Consider the following 21,863-nt stretch of genomic DNA (forward strand, 5'->3'; position numbering starts at 1 on the left):
TCCATACCTTCATAAACAGTTTTCTAAACACAAATCTCTTCTTGATGGCTCAGGGTCACATTATGAACATTAGTCATTACTCATGACTTTGGAGGTCTAATGACTTCAAATACTAACTTCATAACAATAAATCCCAAATGTACATTGGTACCTGATGTTGAATGTTAGGAATTTATTTCCGATTGCCTGCAAAACAGTTATCTAAAACATACTTTGCTATCTAAAATCTCAGTCACCTCACACTCAATGTATCCCAAACTTAAGTCACCATCAATACCTCACAAAATCTTGCCACAGCTACAGGGTCCACTATCACAAACTAGAAACCTTACAATCACCTCCTTTTGTATTCATATTCAAGCAACTTCTAAAGTTACTCTTCTCTTCCAGTGTCTACCAAATCCCACTCTAGCTCAAGTTTGTATTATCACATGCTTAGATGACCTCAACAGATTTCCTGCTGTCTCCATGCTTCCAGTACCTACCAACTACTCTCCACCCTGAAGATTAACCATTTTACCTCCCTGTTCAAAAATTTTCAGTGGCCCCTAAATCCACCTCTAAACCCAAAGAGCAAAATTCAAAATTCAAGATGCTTCTCGTGGGAAGGAAGAATCAAGATGGCAGAGTAGGAGGACGTGCACTCACTCCCTCTTGCAAGAGCACCAGAATTACAACTAACTGCTGAACAACCACTGACAGAAAGACACTGGAACTCACCAAAAAAAACCACCCCACATCCAGAGACAAAGGAGAAGCCACAATGAGATGGTAGGAGGGGCGCAATCGCATTAAAATCAAATCCCATAAATGCTGGGTGGGTGTCTCACAAACTGGAGAATAATTATACTACAGAAGTCCACCCACTAAAGTGAGGGTTCAGAGCCCCATGTCAGGCTTCCCAACCTGGGAGTCCAGCAACAGGAGGAGGTATCCCCAGAAGATCAGACTTTGAAAGCCAGCGGGATTTGATTGCAGGACCTCCACAGGACTGGGGGAAACAGAGACTCCACTCCTGGAGGACACACAAAAAAGTGTGCTCACCAGGACCCAGGGGGAAGGAGCAGTGACCCCATAGGAGACTGAACCAGACCTACCTGCTGGTGTTGGAGGGTTGCCTGCAGAGGTGGGGGGCAGCTGTGGCTCACTGAGGAGACAGGGGCACTGGCTGCAGGGGTTCTGAGAAGTGCTCATTGGCGTGAGCCCTTCCAGAGTCCACCATTAGCTCCACGAAAGAGCCTGTAAGCTCCAGTGCTGGGTAGCCTCAGGCCAAACGACCACCAGGGTGGGAACACAGCCCCACTCATTGGCAGACAAGCAGATTAAAGTGTCACTGAGCTCCACCCACCAAATTCGAATAAAATTTTACTGAGCTCTGCCCACACAGCCCAACCCACCATCAGTCCCTCCTATCAGGAAGCACTCACGAGCCTCCTAGATAGCTTCCTCCACAAGAGGGCAGACAGCAGAATCAAGCAGTATCAGCAGTATTTCATCTTGTGGAACTGAAAATCACAGCCACAGAAAGACAGAGAAAATGAAAAGGCAAAAGACTTTGTACCAGATGAAGGGACAAGATAAAAGCCCAGAAAGACAACTAAATGAAGAGGAGATAGGCACTCTTCCAGAAAAAGAATTCAGAATAATGATGGTGAAGATGATCCAGGACTCTGAAAAAGGATTGGATGTAAAGATCGAAAAGTTGCAAGAAAAGTATACCAAAGACCTGGAAGAATTAAAGAACAAACAAACAGAGATATGCAACACAATAATGGAAATGAAAAATACACTAGAAGGAACCAATAGCAGATTAACTGAGGCAGAAGGGAGAATAAGTGACCTGGAAGACAGAATGGTGATAATCACTGATGTGGAAAAGAATAAAGAAAAAACAATGAAAAGAAGTGAAGACAGCCTAAGAGACCTCTGGGACAACGTTAAACGCACCAACATTCGCATTATAGGTGTCGCAGAAGGAGAAGAGAGAGAGAAAGGACCTGAGAAAATACTGGAAGAGATTATAGTAGAAAACTTCCCTAACATGGGAAAGGAAATAGCTACCCAAGTCCAGGAAGCACAGAGAGTCCCGGGCAGGATAAACCCAAGGAGAAACATGCCAAGACATATAGCAGTCAAATTGACAAAAATTAAAGACAGAGAAATGTTATTAAAAGCAACAAGGGAAAAACGACAAATAACATACAAGGGAACTCCCATAAGGTTAACAGCTGATTTCTCAGCAGAAACTCTGCAAGTCAGAAGGGAGTGGCATGATATATTTCAAGTGATGAAAGGGAAGAACCTACAAGCAAGAATACTCTACCCAGCAAGGATCTCATTCAGATTCGATGGAGAAATCAAAACCTTTACAGACCAGCAACAGCTAAGAGAATTCAGCACCACAAAACCAGCCCTACAACAAATGCTAAAGGAACTTCTCTAAGTGGGAAACGTAAGAGAAGAAAAGGACCTACAGAAACAAAAACAAAACAATTGAGAAAATGGTAATAGGAACATACATATCGATAATTACCTTGAATGTAAATGGACCAAATGCTCCAACCAAAAGACACAGACTGGCTGAATGGATACAAAAACAAGACCCATATATATGCTGTCTACAAGAGACCCACTTCAGACCTAGGCACACATACAGACGGAAAGTGAGGGAATGGAAAAAGATATTCCATGCAAATGGAAATCAAAAGAAAGCTGAAGTAGCAATAGTCATATCAGATAAAATAGACTTTAAAATAAAACATGTTACAAGAGACAAGAAAGGACACTACATAAAGATCGAGGGATCAGTCCAAGAAGCAGAGATAACAATTATAAATATATATGCACCCAGTATAGGCACACCTCAACACATAAGGCAAATGCTAACAACTATGAAAGAGGAAATCGACAGTAACACAATAATAGTGGGGGACTTTAACACCCCACTTACCCCAATGGACAGATCATCCACACAGAAAATTAATAAGGAAACACAAGCTTTAAATGACACAATAAATCAGCTGGATTTAATAGATACCTATAGGACATTACATCCAAAAAAAAGCAGATTACACATTCTTCTCAAGTGCACATGGAACATTCTCCAAGATAGATCACATTTTGGGTCATAAATCAAGCCTTGGTAAATTCAAGCAAACTGAAATTGTATCAAGCATCTTTTCTGACCACAACGCTATGAGATTAGAAATCAATTACAGGAAAAATACTGTAAAAAACACAAACACATGGAGGCTAAACAATATGCTACTAAATAACCAACAGATCACTGTAGAAATCAAAGAGGAAATCAAAAAATACCTACAGACAAATGACAATGAAAACACAATGACCCAAAACCTATGGGATGCAGCAAAGGCAGTTCTAAGAGGGAAGTTTACAGCGATACAATCCTACCTCAAGAAACAAGAAAAATCCCAAATAAACAATCTAACCTTACACCTAAAGAAATTAGAGACAGAAGAGCAAACAAAACCCAAAGTTAGTAGACGGAGAGAACTCATAAAGATCAGAGCAGAAATAAATGAAATAGAGACAAAGAAAACAATAGCAAAAATCAATAAACCTAAAAGCTGGTTCTTTGAGAAGATAAAATTGATAAAACCCTAGCAAGACTCATCAAGAAAAAGAGGGAGAGGACTCAAATCAATAAAATTAGAAATGAAACAGGAGAAGTTAAAATGGACACCACAGAAATAAAAAGCACCATAAGAGACTACTACAAGCAACTATATGCCAATAAAATGGACAACCTGGATGAAATGGACAGATTCTTAGAAAGGTATAATCTTCCAAGACTGAATGAGGAAGACACAGAAAATATGAACAGACTTATCACAAGTAATGAAATTGAAACTGTGATTAAAAATCTCCCAACAAACAAAAGTCCAGGACCAAATGCCTTCAAAGGTGAATTTTATTAAACATTTAGAGAAGAGCTAACACCCATCCTTTTCAAACTCTTTCAAACAATTGCAGAGGAAGGAACACTACCAAACTCATTTTATGAAGCCACCATCACCTTGATACCAAAACAAGACAAAGATATTACAAAAAAAGAAAACTACAGACCAATATCACTGATGAATTTAGATGCAAAAATCCTCAACAAAATACTAGCAAACAGAATCCAACAACACCTCAAAAGGCTCATACACCATGATCAAGGTGGGGCAAGGATTCTTCAATATACGCAAATCAATCAATGTGATACACCATATTAACAAACTGAAGGATAAAAACCACATGATCATCTCAATAGATGCAGAAAAAGCTTCTGACAAAATTCAACACCCATTTATGATAAAAACTCTCCAGAAGGTGGACATAGAGGGAACCTACCTCAACATAATAAAGGCCATATATGACAAACCCACAGCAAACATCATTCTCAATGGTAAAAAACTGAAAGCATTCCCTCTAAGATCAGGAACAAGACAAGGATGTCCATTACTATTCAACATAGTTTTGGAAGTCCTTGCCACAGCAATCAGAGAAGAAAAAGAAATAAAAGGAATCCAAATTGGAAAAGAAGAAGTAAAACTGTCACTGTTCACAGATGACATGATACTATACATAGAAAATCCTAAAGATGCCACCAGAAAACTACTTGAGCTAATCGATGAATCTGGTAACGTTGCAGGATACAAAATTAACACACAGAAATCTCTTGCATTTCTATACACCAGCAATGAAAGATCAGAAAGAGAAATGAAGGAAACAATCCCATTCACCATTGCAACAAAAAGAATGAAATACCTAGGAATAAACCTCACCAAGGAGGTAAAAGACCTGTACTCAGAAAACTATAAGACACTCATGAAAGAAATCAAAGACGACACAAACAGATGGAGGGACATACCATGTTCTTGGACTGGAAGAATCAACATTGTGAAAATGACTATATTACCAAAAGCAATCTACAGATTCAATGTAATCTCTATCAAATTACCAATGGCATTTTTCACAGAACTAGAACAAGAAATTTTATGATTTGTATGGAAACACAAAAGACCCCGAATAGCCAAAGCAATCTTGAGAAGGAAAGATGGAGTGGGTGGAATCAGGCTTCCTGACTTCAGGCTATATACTACAAGGCTACAGTGATCATGACAGTATGGTACTGGCACAAAAACAGAAATATAGATCAATGGAACAGGATAGATAGCCCAGAGATAAACTATGGTCAACTAGTCTATGACAAAGGAGGCAAGGATATACAATGGAGAAAAGGCAGCCTCTTCAATAAGTGGTACTGGGAAAACTGGACAGCTACATGTAAAAGAATGAAATTAGAACACTTCCTAACACCTTACACAAAAATAAACTCAAAATGGTTTAAAGATCTAAATGTAAGGCCAGACACTATAAAACTCCTAGAGGAAAACAGAGGAAGAACACTCTTTGATGTAAATAACAGCAAGATCTTTTTTGACCCACCTCCTAGAGTGATGGAAATAAAAACAAAAATAAATAAGTGGGACCTAATGAAACTGAAAAGCTTCTGCACAGCAAAGGAAACTATAAGCAAGACGAAAAGACAACCCTCAGAATGGGAAAAAAATATTTGCAAACGAATCAACTGACAAAGGATTAATCTGCAAAATATATAAACAGTTTATCCAGCTCAATATCAGAAAAACAAACAACCCAATCAAAAAATGGGCAGAAGACCTAAACAGGCATTTCTCCAAAGAAGACATACAGATGGCCAAGAGGCACATGAAAGGCTGCTCAACATCACTCATTATTAGAGAAACGCAAATTAAAACTACAATGAGGTATCACCTCACACCCGTTAGAATGGGCATCATCAGAAAATCTACAAACAGTAAATGCTGGAGAGGGTGTGGAGAAAAGAGAACGCTCCTGCATTGCTGGTGGGAATGTAAATTGATACAGCCACTATGGACAACAGTGTGGAGGTTCCTTGCAAAACTAAAAATAGAACTACCATATGACCCAGCAATCCCACTGCTGGGCATATACCCAGAGAACACCATAATTCAAAAAGGCACATGCACTCCAATGTTGACTGCAGCACTATTTACAATAGCCAGGACATGGAAGCAACCGAAATGTCCATCAACAGATGAGTGGATAAAGAAGATGTGGTACATATATACAGTGGAATATTACTCAGCTGTAAAAAGCAATGAAACTGGGACATTTCTAGAGACATGGATGGACCTAGAGACTGTCACACAGAGTGAAGTGAGTCAGAAAGAGGAAAACAAATATTGTATATTAACACATATATGTGGACTACTGGAAAATGGTACAAATCAACTGGTTTGCAACGCAGAAATAGAGACACAGATGTAGAGAACAAACATATGGACACCAAGTGGGGAAAGTGGGGAGGGCTGGGGGTGGGGGAAAGAATTGGGAGATTGGGATATCAAATTGTACACTCTAAATATATGCAGTTTAATGTAAAAAATTTTTTAAAAAAGATGCTTCTCATGGAATTAAAAAAACATAAAAATGCTAGCCTCTACTCAGCATCTACTAAAAATCTCATTTGAGGAATAGCACAGCATGTGACAACTTCTTGCTATATTTCAACTCACAATTAGTAGAGGAAGTAACTAAGAGAACTGCTGCTCTGACTTACAAGGAAAAAAATGAGCAGAAATAATGGAACCTTGACAGAAAGTAATCATGTTATCTTAAGAGTTTAAGATCAACAATAAGGGCAAGGCTCTGTAGTCTATATTTTATATTTTAGCAAGGCAAAAATTTCAGAATTACTTATAGCATGAGGCTCTGAAAGTCAAAGCGGCTCAAGGAGTCTGGAGGCTCAATAGTCTTTAGAGGTTCCTGACTATGCAACTGCAGATATAACTGATGAGAAAAAAACCTGGTCAGTGTAGTGGGTTGAATAGTGTCCCTCAAAAACTCATGTCCATCCAGAATATCAGACTGTAACCTTATTTGGAAATGGGATGTTTGCAAATATAATATGTTTAAGATAAGGTCATAGTGGATCAGGGTGCTAAAGCAAATGTCTGGTGTCCATATAAGAAGAGGAGAGGACACTCAGAGAGAAGAAAGCTGTGTGAAGACAGAGACAGAGACTTCAGTGCTGCAGCTTCAAGCCTAGGAATGCTAAAGATTGACAGGAGCCACCTGAAGTTAGGAAGAGGCAAGAAAGGATCTTCCCCTAGAGCCTTCAGAAAGAGCATGGACCTGCCAACACCCAGATTTCAGACTAAATGTACTGCAAATATAAATATATTTGCATACTAAATACATGCAAACAGCAGAAATGCAGAACACATGAAGCAAAAACTCACAGAGCTGAAAGGAGAAATGGACAAACTCACCATTACAACTGGAGACTTCAACACCCTTCTAACAATTGACAGAAAGCTAGGCAAAAAATTAGCAAAGAATAAAAAGAACTCAGTTAACACCATCAATCAAAACAGAACCTAACATTTATAGAACACCCCATTCAACAACAGCAGAATATATTCTTTTCAAGTGCCGTGGAATATATACTAAGATACACCATGTTCTCTGGGCAGTAAAACAAACCTCAATACATGTAAAAGGATTAAAATCACAGAGGGTGTTCTCCTACCACAATGGGATCAAACTAGAAATCAGTAACAGGATATAACAGGAAAATCTCTAAACACGTGGAAACTAAACAACATACTTCTAAATAACCCATGGAATAGGAATTCCCAAGGAAAATAAAAAAATATAGTAAAATGAATGAAAATGAAAATACTACTTATCATAATGCCTCTCAGGGCTGAGAGAAAAACTTATAGCATTAAATGCATACATTAGAAAATAAGAAAAGTTTCAAATCAAGAATCTAAGCTCCTGGGACTTCTCTCTGGCAGTCCAATGGTTAAGACTCTGCTTCCACTGCAGGGGCCATGGGTTCAATCCCTGGTCAAGGAATGAAGATCCCACATGCCACATGGTGCAGCAGGGCAGGGGGAGCAGAATCATCTAAGCTCCTAACTCAAGAAACCTAGTAAACAAAAACCAAAAGAATCAAGCATAAGGAAGAAAAGAATAATGATAGGGCAGATACTAATGAAAATTAAACCAAAACGAAACAGTTCAATGAAACAAATAGCTGGCTCTTTAAAAACATCAACAAATTAACAAACTTTCAGCTGAAAAAGAAAAAAAGAGAGAAAACACTAATAACCATGTCATTAGCACGTGCCTGTTATATAACACAAGAAGGGTACTTCACATCTGAGGTATTTTTCCCCAAAACTCGTAACTCCAGTCTATCCATGAGAAAAATAGCAAGTCGAGGGAAAATTCTATAAATTCTTTCACCAGTACTACTCAAAACTGTCAAGAGCATGAGAAAAAGGCTGATGAAGGTGAAGAAAACTTAGAAACTGTCCCACAACAGAGAATATTTAGGAGACAGGACAACTAAATGCAATGTGGTTTTCTGGATGCGGTCCTGGAACATTAGTGGAAAGGGACATTCGTGGAAAAACATCAGTTAAGTCTTAATAAAGTCTGGGCTTTAATTAATCATATCACACCAATAATGGTTTCTTAGTTGTGACAAATATATTCTGGTAATATAAGATGTTAATGATTAGGGGTATATGGGAACTCTATACTATATCTCCAACATTTCTGTAAATCTAAAACTATTCTAAAATTAAAGATTTGTTTAAAAAATTAAGTCACTGAATTAATTATTGTTTTCAGAGTACAAAGAGAAAGACAAAGGCTCATCAACAGAGGCTGAAGATTTGATGTTAATAAAGATCAGGAGAATAAAGAACTCCTAATTCCTACTTTGGCCTTTTATTTCAAGAATTTAGCTTGCAAAAGTAGAAAGGACCAAAAATTTTCTACAATGAATAAATATTACTTCTTAACTTTAAAAAAAATAATGAAAATGGAAGGTTGAAGAAAAAAGTACATTGGTAAGTACACTGGAGCACACGACCAAGATAAATTTTAAAATTCCAAGAATGTATCCAACTGTTCTAAATGAATTTATATTTTCCTGGAAAAATAATGTGAGGTTATTGAGAAATTTTGCCAATAAGAATAATGAATCACAGAGGATGTTCTCTCTGAGAAATCATGGGGACTGCCACAGCCAAAAGACTAAAAACAGGCAAACATTCCAATTTTCAAAAAAGGAAAACAACATACTTCTATAAGTCACAATAAAGAGCCTGATGTCTTTCTAGTACAACGTTTTAGTCACCAAGATACATCAGGATTCACATATTCAACCTACTATACATTAAAACAATCATCTACAAATCTGACTTCTTTTTTTGACTGCAGAAGATTTGGCACATGGTGTATTTTATTACAGTAAAGTACACGACAAGCTGCCTCATGCAAATCCTTGGGATATGCTGGAGAAATATTCTAGACAATAAAAATGGAGAAAGATTTCAAACATATACCGCTAGATTCTTTCTTCAGTCCATTATTATTTAACATTTCTGTAACTGACTTAAGATGAAGATGTAGAACAACATTCATCAAATAGGCTGGTGATGTAAATCATAAAGCAGTAACACAAATAACAGAATCTGGATCAAAAAGATAATGAAAGGATGAACTGTTGAGTTGAGCCTAGCAAGGTGAAATGTAATAGGGAAATAAGTCTATATTTCGGTCCCAAATTCAAACACACAAATATAGAATGGCTTACTAGCAAAAAAAAAAAAAAAAAAAAAGACTGTGATATTTAATTGAAAGTCAGTTCAACATGAATTAATTACATACAAAGAATGTGGTGCGACTGCCAAAAGACAATAGTATCTACTGAGAGAAGACATAATACTGCCATATTCTAGTAATTCCACGATGCCCAATGTATAGACAATCTGAAAGCTGCGCAGAAGAGTAAATATAAAACAGTTAGATAAATCCATGGGCAGAGGAGCAGCAGGTTTGGCCTGAGGAAAAAAATTTCGTGGGCACAAGACAGGTGTCTCAGGTGTTCTCACATGCAAGAATATTAGACTTACTCTAAATGGAACTAAAGCTAACAAGTAGAATATAAAGTTTAAAAATTTAATTTCAGTATAATAGTGATGGTAATTCAAAGACAGAATGAGCTGTGTTTAGAGGTGAGTTTCCCTCCTTGGAGGCCAGATGAAAACTGGCAGGAATGTGGTAGAGAGAAACGAAGCATCAGATGGCTGGTTAGACTAGGGGAACTTTAAATCTTCCAACTGCATAATTTTAAGATGCTACTTTTCTAGACTTTCTCTATGCCAAACTTGTGGTTCCAGTCTAATTATCACTGTTTCCGGAAAAAGCCTTATTTATACATATACTTTCCTGTATCCACTTTCAGGCCATTCTCTCACTCAGCAAAGACTAAGGATTTGTCTTTCTCAATCTTATCCATCTATCAAAACTGAACTCAAATACTGTCCTTAATAAAAACTCCTATGCCTACCCTAATCTGATCTCTCTCTCACTTGAATTATGAAATTGTGTTTGGCAATTAATTACATACCACCTCCAGACACCTCTTCTTCTGTCTTAAATTGTCATTTAACTTTTTATTAATAATTTCTCTCCTCAACTAAATTTAAATCTCCTTAAAGGCAGACACTGTATTCCCTACACATCTAAGGACACATGGTAGACATTCCAAAACAGTCTTTGATTTTCAATATTGGAAACATCTTTATTTAGAACAGTTATTTTATAAAAAGGCATGTTTTTATAGGTAAATGGAAAATTCACCATTCAAATTTAAATATTAACTAACATGCATGACTTCCAGTTCAAACAGAGAACTACCAGAATGAGATACTGCCACCCACTGATAACATATTCTAACCACAGGACTGTTTAAAATAGTGAATCAAGCTCAGAAATGTTCAAATTTTCCAACCTAAACACAGAGCTTGGTAAAATTGCCTTAAAACCTTTCTTAAGCAAAGAAAGATTAACAGAACCAATCTAGAGAGTGAAAGATGTCAAGAAAAAAAATCATATTTTAGAAAAAAATCATTTATTTCTTTAAATGTAAAATGTATCGATGTATGATGTACAGAATGTAAATCTTTTTTTAATTTTTTTTTTTGGCCAAGCTGTGTGGCTTCTGGGATCTTAGTTCCTCAACAAGGATTGAACCTGGGCCACAGCAATGAAAGCACCAAAAGATTGTAATTTTGATTCATGTAAACTGGAACACTAATTTAAGAAAAAACAAACTCGTCGCACAGAGTCCAGAACAGATGCTCACTCCCTAAACAGCAACTAACAAATAAATGTCCCAGACAAATTAAGAGAATTCCTAGATTTCCCTGGTGGTCCAGTGGTTAACAATCCGTACTTCTACTGTAGGTTCCATCCCTGGTCAGGGAAGTTCCGCTTGCTGCCAGGTGCAGCCAAAAAGGAAGAAAAAAAAAAGAGAGAGAATTCCTTATTAGCTTAGATATATGAATAAAGATTAGGAAATACTCACTGAAGATTCTGGATCTGACAGTTCATCCAATAATTTCCTTGCATCTACCACAGCTTGGTAGAGTCTCAGATTTTTGCCATCAGAAGCAACAAAGCAAGCACTCGCAGAATTGCAATATGTACCTGAAAAAGTAAACACTGCATTATAATATGTATAGCTTATTTTTATTAATGGCTGAAGTATGAGAGAAAAATATTCACACTTCTCTTTTTAAGCATAACCATGGTCCAGAATCACAACTGAACAGATACAATTAATAGATATAAAATTATTAACCAAAAAATTCAATAGATAATAGGTTATGAGAGGGAAAAGATTAAAAACAAACTTCTAAAAATTCTAAACTTAAGTCTGATGCCTACATTCTGAATACTTATTAAAAATCCTAATAATGACAAATATAAATCATTTCATACATAAATAACAGTTTTAAGGCTTTTATTAATTTCACTATTAAAACGAAGACTTACCAAGACAATAACTAGGAATAAGAGTTGGAAGCCAAGCAACATTAGAGAAGGCTGAAGTATGTAAAGAGTTAATTCGCGCCAACTCTGATACTCCTCCAGTGTATGACAAAGGTCCTATTGGGTCCACACGCCACAGAATAAGTTCACTGTAGATGGCATTTGGGTCATGAAATGTACGCGTTGCTGCATTTCTGAGAGGTTGTTTCGAGGAAACTTTTATGTGTCTTATAGGATCCATTAATCTACCTAATTTATTGTCTGAGTCCCACTGAAAATCTGATTCAGGAGTCAACAGAGCATTATGATGAGATGATGTCAATAATAATGGTAAAACTGAATGACATGCCAGGTCATTGAGGTGAAATCGATGACCACAATATCTAAATTTGTGAGATACAGTCAGAACAGTGGTAAAGGCAGACTTGTCAGCAAAAGTGACTGCCCACTGATTTAAAGAGCCATCTATGTGTTTAGAGACCATCATTACTGTGGGTGCTAAAATGTTCATATTTGTACTGTGTGGTCCAGAGTGTGGCTGTGATCCATGAGGACTGCATTCAGCCATCACGTCTTGGTGTAACAGAGTGTGGTGAGAATCCTTCGTAGCATTTATACAGGCATACATCATGATATTTTTACTAAGAGAGCTTGCATCACCAGATGGAAATGCAACAGGAATCCGAGAAGAAAAAGAAACCTGAAAAACACAATTACATGATTCAGTATAAGTAGTGTGCCTCCTCTCAAAGTCTTCCAAAAATACTTCCATTTTCAAAATGTCAAACCTCAGCTTCCTAGCAAAAAATATCATTTCCAACCTCATTATGATCTAATCCCTTTCCTCTATTTATATAACATCATATCTCTATTCACAGCCTTTGAGAAGACTGAAGAAATAGTTTCAAGTGTCTTGCTTGTACATCTAAATGACTACAACCATAAATTTAAACAAATATTGTTGAGAAAAATAAGTTATAAAATAGCCAGATTTAATTAATAAAACTGGGGGGGGACTCATCCTGAGTCACATTTTTAGAGTAGTTTCTTAAGTTTATTCAAAATATTGTGAATTCCCAGAAAGAAATGAATACACATATATTCAAATATTCAGTATCTCATTTCAAAGCCAAATTCATTTTACTTGAATTAATCAACTTTATAAAGTTTGATGACTTAGAGGGCTGGGATAGGGAGGGAAGGAGGGAGTTGTGGGAGGGAGGGGATATGGGGATTATGTATAAACACAGCGGATTCACTTTGTTGTACAGCAGAAACTGGCACAACAGTGTGAAGCAATTATATTCCAATAAGGAGCTTAAAAAAAAATAAACAATCCAATAAATGGAAGTTGTATCATATGGCAAAAAAAAAACAAAACTGTGGTCATTGATCCCCTTTGGTAGCAAGTTATTCTCAGCTGCTTATCAAAAATAAAATCATTGAGTATTTCTGAAAACCTGCTAAATTTAAATAGCATCTGTTTTGTTTTTTTTAAGAAATGTAAAAATTGCTTCTTCAGTAAAATATACCTGGACTTGTCTAAATATTCCAGGATTATATTCATCCAAATACTTTACATGCCACACTAGGAAGGTACCATCTACTGGGTGTATAGTAAAAAGCATGTCAGGATTCTTATTCCATTCAGTTAGCAGCATTTCAATCTTCCGATCAAGCAGGACCGTAGGCAGTGGCATTGGTATACTAGGTCGTGACGAGGTTCTAGGACTTCCCTCTCTTTCTCCATCTTCATGTTCTGATGATCCTGTACCTGTTTCAGATTCTCTATCCAGGGATAATTCTATATCAGAAAATAAACTTATCAGTATGTGCTAATAATACTACAGACATTCATTTACATACTAGACTATCATAAATAGCATACTAACTTTAGAAATCATGAATCTCTTTTCCAACTTATCACCAGGAAAAAAAAAAAAAAAAAAAAGGAGGGAAACTACTTTCCGGTCTGAACTGAAAATTACTACATTTCTTAGTTTTAGATAAATCAAAATTTCATTCACACTATCACATTATCTTTATTATTACCATTTTTAGCAAAACCTGTTCCACCTACCCTCCCCCGAAAAAATATGGCTTTCAAAGCAATTATTATAACAAAGCAGGCTTCCCTGGAGGTGCAGTGGTTGAGAATCCGCCTGCCAATGCAGGGGACATGGGTTCGAGCCCTGCTCCAGGAAGATCCCACATGCCGTGGAACAACTAAGCCCCTTTGCCATAACTACTGAGCCTGTGCTCTAGAGCCTGTGAGCCACAACTATTGAGCCCACGCGCCACAACTACTGCAGCCCATGTGCCTAGAGTCCATGCTCCACAACAAGAGAATTCACTCCAATGAGAAGCCTGAGCACAGCACCGAAGAGTAGCCCTCACTTGCCACAACTAGAGAAAGCCCACGTGCAGCAACGAAGACCCAATACAGCCATAAATAAATAAATAAATAAATAAATAAATAAATAAATAAATAAAATACATTATAACAAAGCAAAGTTAGATGGCAGATGGTCTATAGTAGATGGGTCAATAAAGACCTGTGAATGAATGGAAAAGTGAAAAGGAAAAAGAGGAGGAAGGAAAGATTAAAAACCAAAAGTGGTTTTACAGAAAGCTGTCGGCTTGAAAAAAAGAAAAATCCAAACAGAGGATACTAACCATGGTCTAGTTTCATATGTAAACCCCTCTCTCTCTCCTCCTGTGAATGTTCCTCATCTTCTCTATCTCCTTTGTCGCTTTCATGATCTACCTGCTTTTCAGAAAGTTTTCGTAATTGCTGCATAAATATTTCAGTAGATGATGTAAAATGAAATTCTTTGTTGTTTAACCAATGAACTACAAAGCCTCCATTTCCATCATCAATGTTAAATACAGTGCCAACCAAAACATTTGGAATATCTGTGGAATCATAAAAGATAAAATTTCAATATGAATTTTTAACATCTTTTAAAATATTACATGTGCTTTTAAAATATTACATGTGCTTATAAAGACTAATTCCATTGCATAGAAAATGTACTAAATAAAAAGTAAACATAACTGTAGCAGGATTTGAAATTTTCAATTGAATTTAATGGTAAGTGAACTAATGGCACAGACTTATACAGAACTAAATTACTAATTTAAAAACCAAACACACCAAATGCACAAACTTTTATTGAATCCTGATTTGGGGATGAGGGAACAGAAAGATAAAACAAAAGCAACCCTAGAAGACATTTTTGAGATTGTTGAAATTTAAATATAAGCTGAATATTAGAGATTATGGATTTTTCATTTTCTTAGGTACGATAATGATATTGTGATTATGTGATTATGATTAGGAGACATTTGCTAAAGTATGTAAGTGATGTGCCATGATGTGTGCAACTTACTTTGAAAACATTAAGAAAAAGTTTCACTCACACACACACCCCCATATATAAACATACATATGTGTGTCTATACAGAGAGAATAAAAGCAACTGGCAAAATGTTAGAAATTGTTGAATCAAAGAGGGTGGAATGAGTGTTTACTGTACTATTCTTCCAACTTTTATGAATGTTTTAAACTTTCCTAAAAAGTTAGGGGGGAAACAATGCCAAGAAAGAAGACAGGAAGGCAAGTAAACTTGTAAGTATAGCAGATTTTCTCCATGTGTGGTAAATGAAATTCAAGCTATAGATCAGTTCATATAAAATAGTACAATTCAAAAAAATAAATGTCCTTAATCCCAAATCAAATTATAAATAATCCATTCAATAGAAAGAAAAAAAAGACTGTCCTCTGCAAAAGAAATGAAAATCCAAAGATGAAATGCATAAGATATTCTAGGAGCATTTTATTAATAAAGATCAATGTTAAATAAAGCTCCAAACTGTTCTTTCCAATTCCTGAATTACAATTTTGGCTTTCTGATAGAAATGAAACAAATCACACGAAATAGGATTTGTAAATTAACAATCCTATAAAACAGTACATCCCCTACGTACTTATGTACTATTCTTGCTAAAAATGTTTAACCCAATGGGGAGACTTCCCTGGTGGTCCAGTGGGTAAGTCTCCATGCTCCCAATGCAGAGGGCCCAGGTTCGATCCCTGGTTGGGGAACTAAATCCCACAAGCATGCCGCAACTAATAAGTCTGCATGCCACAATTAAAAGATCCCGCATGACACAACAAAGACCCAGCACAACCAAAATAAATAAACATTTTTTTAAAATGTTTAACCCAAATCTTATCGTGGACAAATATTCTGACTGCAAGACATCCTAAAAGATAACTGAGAGACAACTCTTTTGAGACTGACATTTTTTTTTTGACAACTGAGAGACAGTGAGACTATTCTAAATCAGTGGAATTTAAAGAAGTGTATTTTGAAAAGAATCTATATTTTAATATGAACTAGAATATATTACAATATCCTCTTTTTACCAGAAGATACATTTTGAAATCCTTAGGTAATGTCATAAAATATTTAGGGGATGAAGGAAAATGTCAGTGATTACTTTCAAATGGCTGAGCCAAAAATAAGGGAGGAGAAAGCAAAGGTGTATATATATGGGGAGAAGAGGGAGAATAAAAGCAAACATTCGAGAGGTTAATGGTTATAAATCTGGGTAAAGGGCACATGGGTATTCGCTGTACTGTGCTTTCAGCTTTACTGTAGGGTTCAAAACTTTTCCTGAAAAAAAAGGTGGAGAAGAAGAGTCCTACAATACAAAATTATTTGTATTTAGCAAACAATCTGGTTAACCTAAATGTCGTATTTACATACAGTACCTATGAACATGTAATGTTAAATATTTATACAAAATAATTTTTAAAACAGTATGTATGTAAGTTAGGGTGAAGATGGTTAAAATTGGTTAAATGGTTAAGATTAATAAAGATGCTGGAAGGCAAGGCCCAATGGCTACAAGAACACATCCAGTACTTGGACTCAAATGATGTGGCAGATGCCCACTCACAGGGAACAATCCTGTGATCCTATTCCATTTGATCAGGATAGTACATACAGTTAAAAGGCCAAGCTCTCTAATATGTATTGAACTTATGCATACTACCACTACTTGCATTTTGTTTGAAGTTAGGTCTTCATCACAGTCAATAACTCAAGATAAGGTTCTTTCACAAAAGTTAAAAATCTATAAAAATTTATAAAACCACCACCATTTTGAAAACAATGGTGGTTTATAATGTTATAAATCTTAGAATACAATTAAGATGTTAGGTCACAAAGGATAATACATTCAAAATAACATTCAATCAGGTAGAACAGCACTACTCATAGAAATATAATGCAACCCACAAATGTAAGGCCAATATGTAATTTTTATTCTAATAGCCACATTATAAAAGGTAAAAAGAAACAGGTAAACAATTTTAATAATATATTTTTTCTGACCCAATATATGCAAAATATTATCATTTCAATATGTAATATTAAATAAAATTAACAAGAAAAAAAAATAAAATTATTAACAAGAGATCCTATATTATTTTATTGTTCCAAAAAGTCTTAGAAATCCAGTGTGTATTTTACAGCATATCTCAATTTGGACTAGCCACATTTCAAGTGCTCAAATAGCTACATGTGGCTAGTGGCTACCATACTGGACAGCACATACCTAGAGCTACTACTACAATTGGAAAAAGCATCTAAAGGTCACTCTTTGGAACTGTATTTACTGAATATCATCTTTATATAAATAAACATTTAAAAATAAAATCCTCTGCACCCTGAAGCAACAGACTTACATTTCAATAAAACATAACTATAGCTTTATACAAATATAGTTCTTCCAGCAGTGAAATATGAAACTTATAGGCCTTCTCATATGTTTTTCATGCAAAAAGAAAACAATGACCTTAAATAGAAACTTAAAATATGCTCTTGCCAACAATGAACCTGCCTCAAAATACTTTTCAACTACATAGGAGGAAAAGAGCAAAAAGGAAATACCAAAGTTAGAAGAAAAACTATCTTTCCCTAAGTGTGGGACAAAAAAGTCTATGAGGGTAGAAAACAATATATGTTGAAATATAAGGAAAACTATGCAAAAATATACTTAGATAAAGTTATAAAGAAGAGTTGAGAAGAAAGAGTAATAGTGAAAATACAGAAGGGAGGAAAATCACACTAACTAACCAGGCTGCCACCACCTGTGTTCATCCCCAGGCTCAAGTGAAGTTCTAATTTACTAAGAAAACTTGCCATATTCTAGACAAACAATGGAGCTCAAAAATACTTATTTGAAGTTATTCCCTGAGAATCACGGTCTCAATTTAATAAATGACACAGATTTCTATTCCAATTAAGTAGTACTTAAAAGGAAACCGGGAGTATTAAAATTAAAAACAGGTTATAAAAATAGTCACACTTTTCTATTTATTTATCTTATTTCAGCAGATAAGAAATAAAACTTTACTATCCTTTACCTGTGGCGGGATTGATGCTCGCTGCAATGTGAAAATGACACAGTGCATTTGCATGGTGGGAAATGTGTCTTTGAACTTCGTGCATTGCCATCTGGTCAGGCGTTAATTCAGTGTGAGTTACAAGAACAGAAGACCTCCTTTGTCCTTTTCTTAAATTTTTCAAATGATGTATTGTCTAAAATAGAAAAATAATTACTAAATCCAAGTCTGGGAAGTCTAATAAGTGCTGATCAAGGTACTTTTGATTATTAAGGATTTTACAATTTTCCCCTCTGTAAAACCTAATTTTAACTACAATAGAACAACTCTGAATACATTCTCCACTGGTCTTTTATAGTTCAAGGCAGTAGCTACTCAAAAACACTTATTATCTACAGAAACCCCTATAAGATTAGAAGTCCAAAGTCTAGTTTTTTCAGGATATCCCATTACTGAGATGAAATTTACTAGTCATAAGAGTGTAGAAAAAAAAAATTTCCAAATCTTCCTACCAGGGAGAATATTCCTCCCCAAAAGACTCACTCAGAACTAAACAGCCAGATAAATAATCTAATATATAACCTCTATTATAAATACAAAAAGAAGGTACAAAAATATAGAATAATGAAGGGAACCTTAACTTAGATAAGAGTAGCCAGGAAAGAGCTCATGAAAGCGTTGCCCTGTGCAATTTGTTTAAATTGAGATATGTGTCTATGATACAAACTCTGTACTGGCATACCCCATCATTCGAACTATTCTGACATGGGGCCATGTCAACTCTCGGCATGACCTTTTCTCCACACCATAACCCCACCTCACAGCACTTCCTTATTCTGTCACTTAAGAATACCATGCTTAATAACAATATACCATTTTTTTCTTTGTTTCTCACACTCAATTAAATAAAATGTGGCATCCTCTTAGTTCTTTCTCCATTAAAGTAAAACAACTATCTGGTCCTTCCTTTCAATTCCACAGCCCTTGTGCCTTTTCATGTGAAAAACAGTATCAGTTCTATGGTATGTCCTCTGTCTCTGGTCTCCCTGCTTATTTCTTGATTATACCTATCAAATTATTTTCACTCGATCTTTGACATGTCTCATTATTTTAAATTAGATTGGCAAGGCTGTGCAATATTGGTCAGTTATTTTCTCCTAGGAACAAAGTGTATAATTTAAGTATATATAGAATTATACAGACCTTGCAGTTAGGAGTTTTATAAGAAAGGATGTTAGAAAGCAAAATAGCTCATAAGTCAGATAATCAAGCTTTTTCTATTAAAAACAATTTTAACATTACTAATTAACAACACTGTATTAAAAGGCAGCAAAAATGTGTCAAATCACTGATTACATATTATATTTTTGCTTTTATTTTATGTAGCAATAATTTGATTTAACAAACACTTGAAAAGCAATATATTAGGTAACATGGAGGATACAAAGAGATCTAAAAGCCCTTAGTCTTCAAAAGCTCATATGTAATTTAAAGACAAAATGTTACACAAGTATATATAAATTATTGTAAACGTCTAGTAAATAAAGTACTTTTCCCACTAAATTTCAATCAATACCAAAACATTATAACTCTGTTCTGATTTCTGCTTTTAATTTCATTTATGCTTTAAATGTTGAAAAAAATGTATAAATAGTGCCCAAAGACAGTATCAGAGCAAGACTACTCTATATAAAACTCTGAAGTGCCACATCCTTAGCCTATCAAACCCCCAAAATATTTCTGCTTGCTGAAACTGCAAAACCGTTTTGGCTATGCAACCATTAAAGTGTTAATGTAAATGTGCAACATAAAAGTGTAATTAGTAATGTACAGAGATGTTTATAACACATTAAGTATAAAAAGCAAGTTATAAAACGTTAGTGCATAATAGGATCACAGTCTTATAAAGAAAGAAAGAAAAATGCACAAACACACATATTGGAACAGTTGGATTATAAACTCTACATTTTTTTCTTTTTCCTAATCTAATTTTAGAATAAGCATATATTCTTTGTGTAATAAGAAGTCACATAAAAATTAAGTAATTAGCAATTTAGGTTTACTGCAATAAATTTCTGGTAATTTTCAATAATGTGTTTATCTCATTTTATTCCCTAGTCATAACGGGCACAACAGTTCATACTGTATTATAAATAATCTAAGTTCTTAGAAAGCACTTTTATTTCATATATACTTAAAAACTAGAAAAATTATTTCACTTTCAAAATATTAAACCATGAAAATTGTACAATTGTATAAGTTCACTCAATATCTTAACGACATCTTTATTCTTATTCATAAGTCATTTTTAACTAGAAAAACAAATGTAAAATTTAATCCTCATGAAATAAAAGTAAAATATTTTTATTTCTATCTTTTTTTTTTTTAAGATTGCTGTGGTTTATTTTATTTTATTTACTTATTTTTTTCTGTGCCGCGCAACTTGAGGGATCTTAGTTCCCCGACTCGGGCAGTGAAACCACCGAGTCTTAACCACTGGACTGCCAGGGAATTCCCCACAAAATATTTTTAATTACAACAATTTCAAGGACTTTTACATGTTTTATTAATCAAAGCTGCTTACTCCTACAGATTTTCATATTCAACATGCAAAATGAAAGAATTAAATTTATATTTAATACTTAGACTATATATCTGAGATCATTACTGTCTGTATCTGGCTTCTAAGTGACATAAAATAAGTGAGAATTCTTTGTCATTAATTTCATCATTATGTGTACCACGCACTATCTGCATCTTAGCTTATCAATTCCTACCAGAATCACATTATCTTCAAGATTCATGTACCATTTTTAAATACTACAGTACCTCAAGAGCATGTTGTATTCTGTCTTTGTGTCTTCCAGCATGAGTAAGGTTGCTGGCAACGCTGGAAGTGGTAGTTTCACAAATCTGCTCACCCAAAAGACAGTCTTCTGGTAATAAGGTTTCTGCCCAGAGCCGACAGACACCATCATGGCATGACGTTAACAAAACATTACAGACAGAACCTCTAATTGATAAAGAGAAATAAACAGAAGTTACTATGAGTATCAATGCCATGAAAAATTAAAGGCTATTAATATTTAGTTCTTCATGCTTAAAGATGACATTATTGCAAAACTAACAGTACGATCTATGTGTAGTTATTTTTCAAGTAATGACAATGGATTTCTACTGACTATTTCACACTCTCACCAAACCCCATTTATTACCTGCTCAGACCAGCAAGGTGGCAGGCTGGACACAGGGTGAGATCAATTACCATAAAATAAGAATAACTTAACTGTCCCTGACACTCACCTTAATTCATTAAACTTAAGCCTTGAACAGCTAAAATAAATGACAGTATAGTGTGCTTCCAACTGCTTTAGAAATTACACTGTGTGGAGAAAGACTGTCAATCAAAGAGCTTGAAATCACACACAGTACTGCTGTGAACATCATAAAAACTAGGAAATGGTCCTGACAAAGGATACAGAAATTAATGCAGATTATACATGTGCTGCTT

At 35.3% G+C, this 21,863-nt stretch overlaps 1 protein-coding gene across 4 annotated transcripts in view; it reads right to left on the minus strand.

The window, feature by feature from the left end:
* Positions 1-21,863, minus strand: part of DMXL2 (Dmx like 2) — a 168,689-nt gene that overhangs the window by 75,618 nt on the left and 71,208 nt on the right. For all 4 annotated transcript variants that reach the window (XM_057722413.1, XM_057722411.1, XM_057722414.1 and 1 more), the window contains exons 8-13: positions 21,182-21,365; positions 18,374-18,548; positions 14,611-14,850; positions 13,467-13,738; positions 11,938-12,634; positions 11,468-11,589 (exon numbers count right to left, since the gene is read on the minus strand). In XM_057722413.1, the coding sequence (XP_057578396.1) occupies positions 11,468-11,589; positions 11,938-12,634; positions 13,467-13,738; positions 14,611-14,850; positions 18,374-18,548; positions 21,182-21,365 (1,690 nt within the window). The remainder of the gene's footprint in view (positions 1-11,467; positions 11,590-11,937; positions 12,635-13,466; positions 13,739-14,610; positions 14,851-18,373; positions 18,549-21,181; positions 21,366-21,863) is intronic.

The sequence above is a fragment of the Hippopotamus amphibius genome, chromosome 2 (assembly GCF_030028045.1).
Source record: "Hippopotamus amphibius kiboko isolate mHipAmp2 chromosome 2, mHipAmp2.hap2, whole genome shotgun sequence".
Classification (NCBI taxonomy): domain Eukaryota; kingdom Metazoa; phylum Chordata; class Mammalia; order Artiodactyla; family Hippopotamidae; genus Hippopotamus; species Hippopotamus amphibius.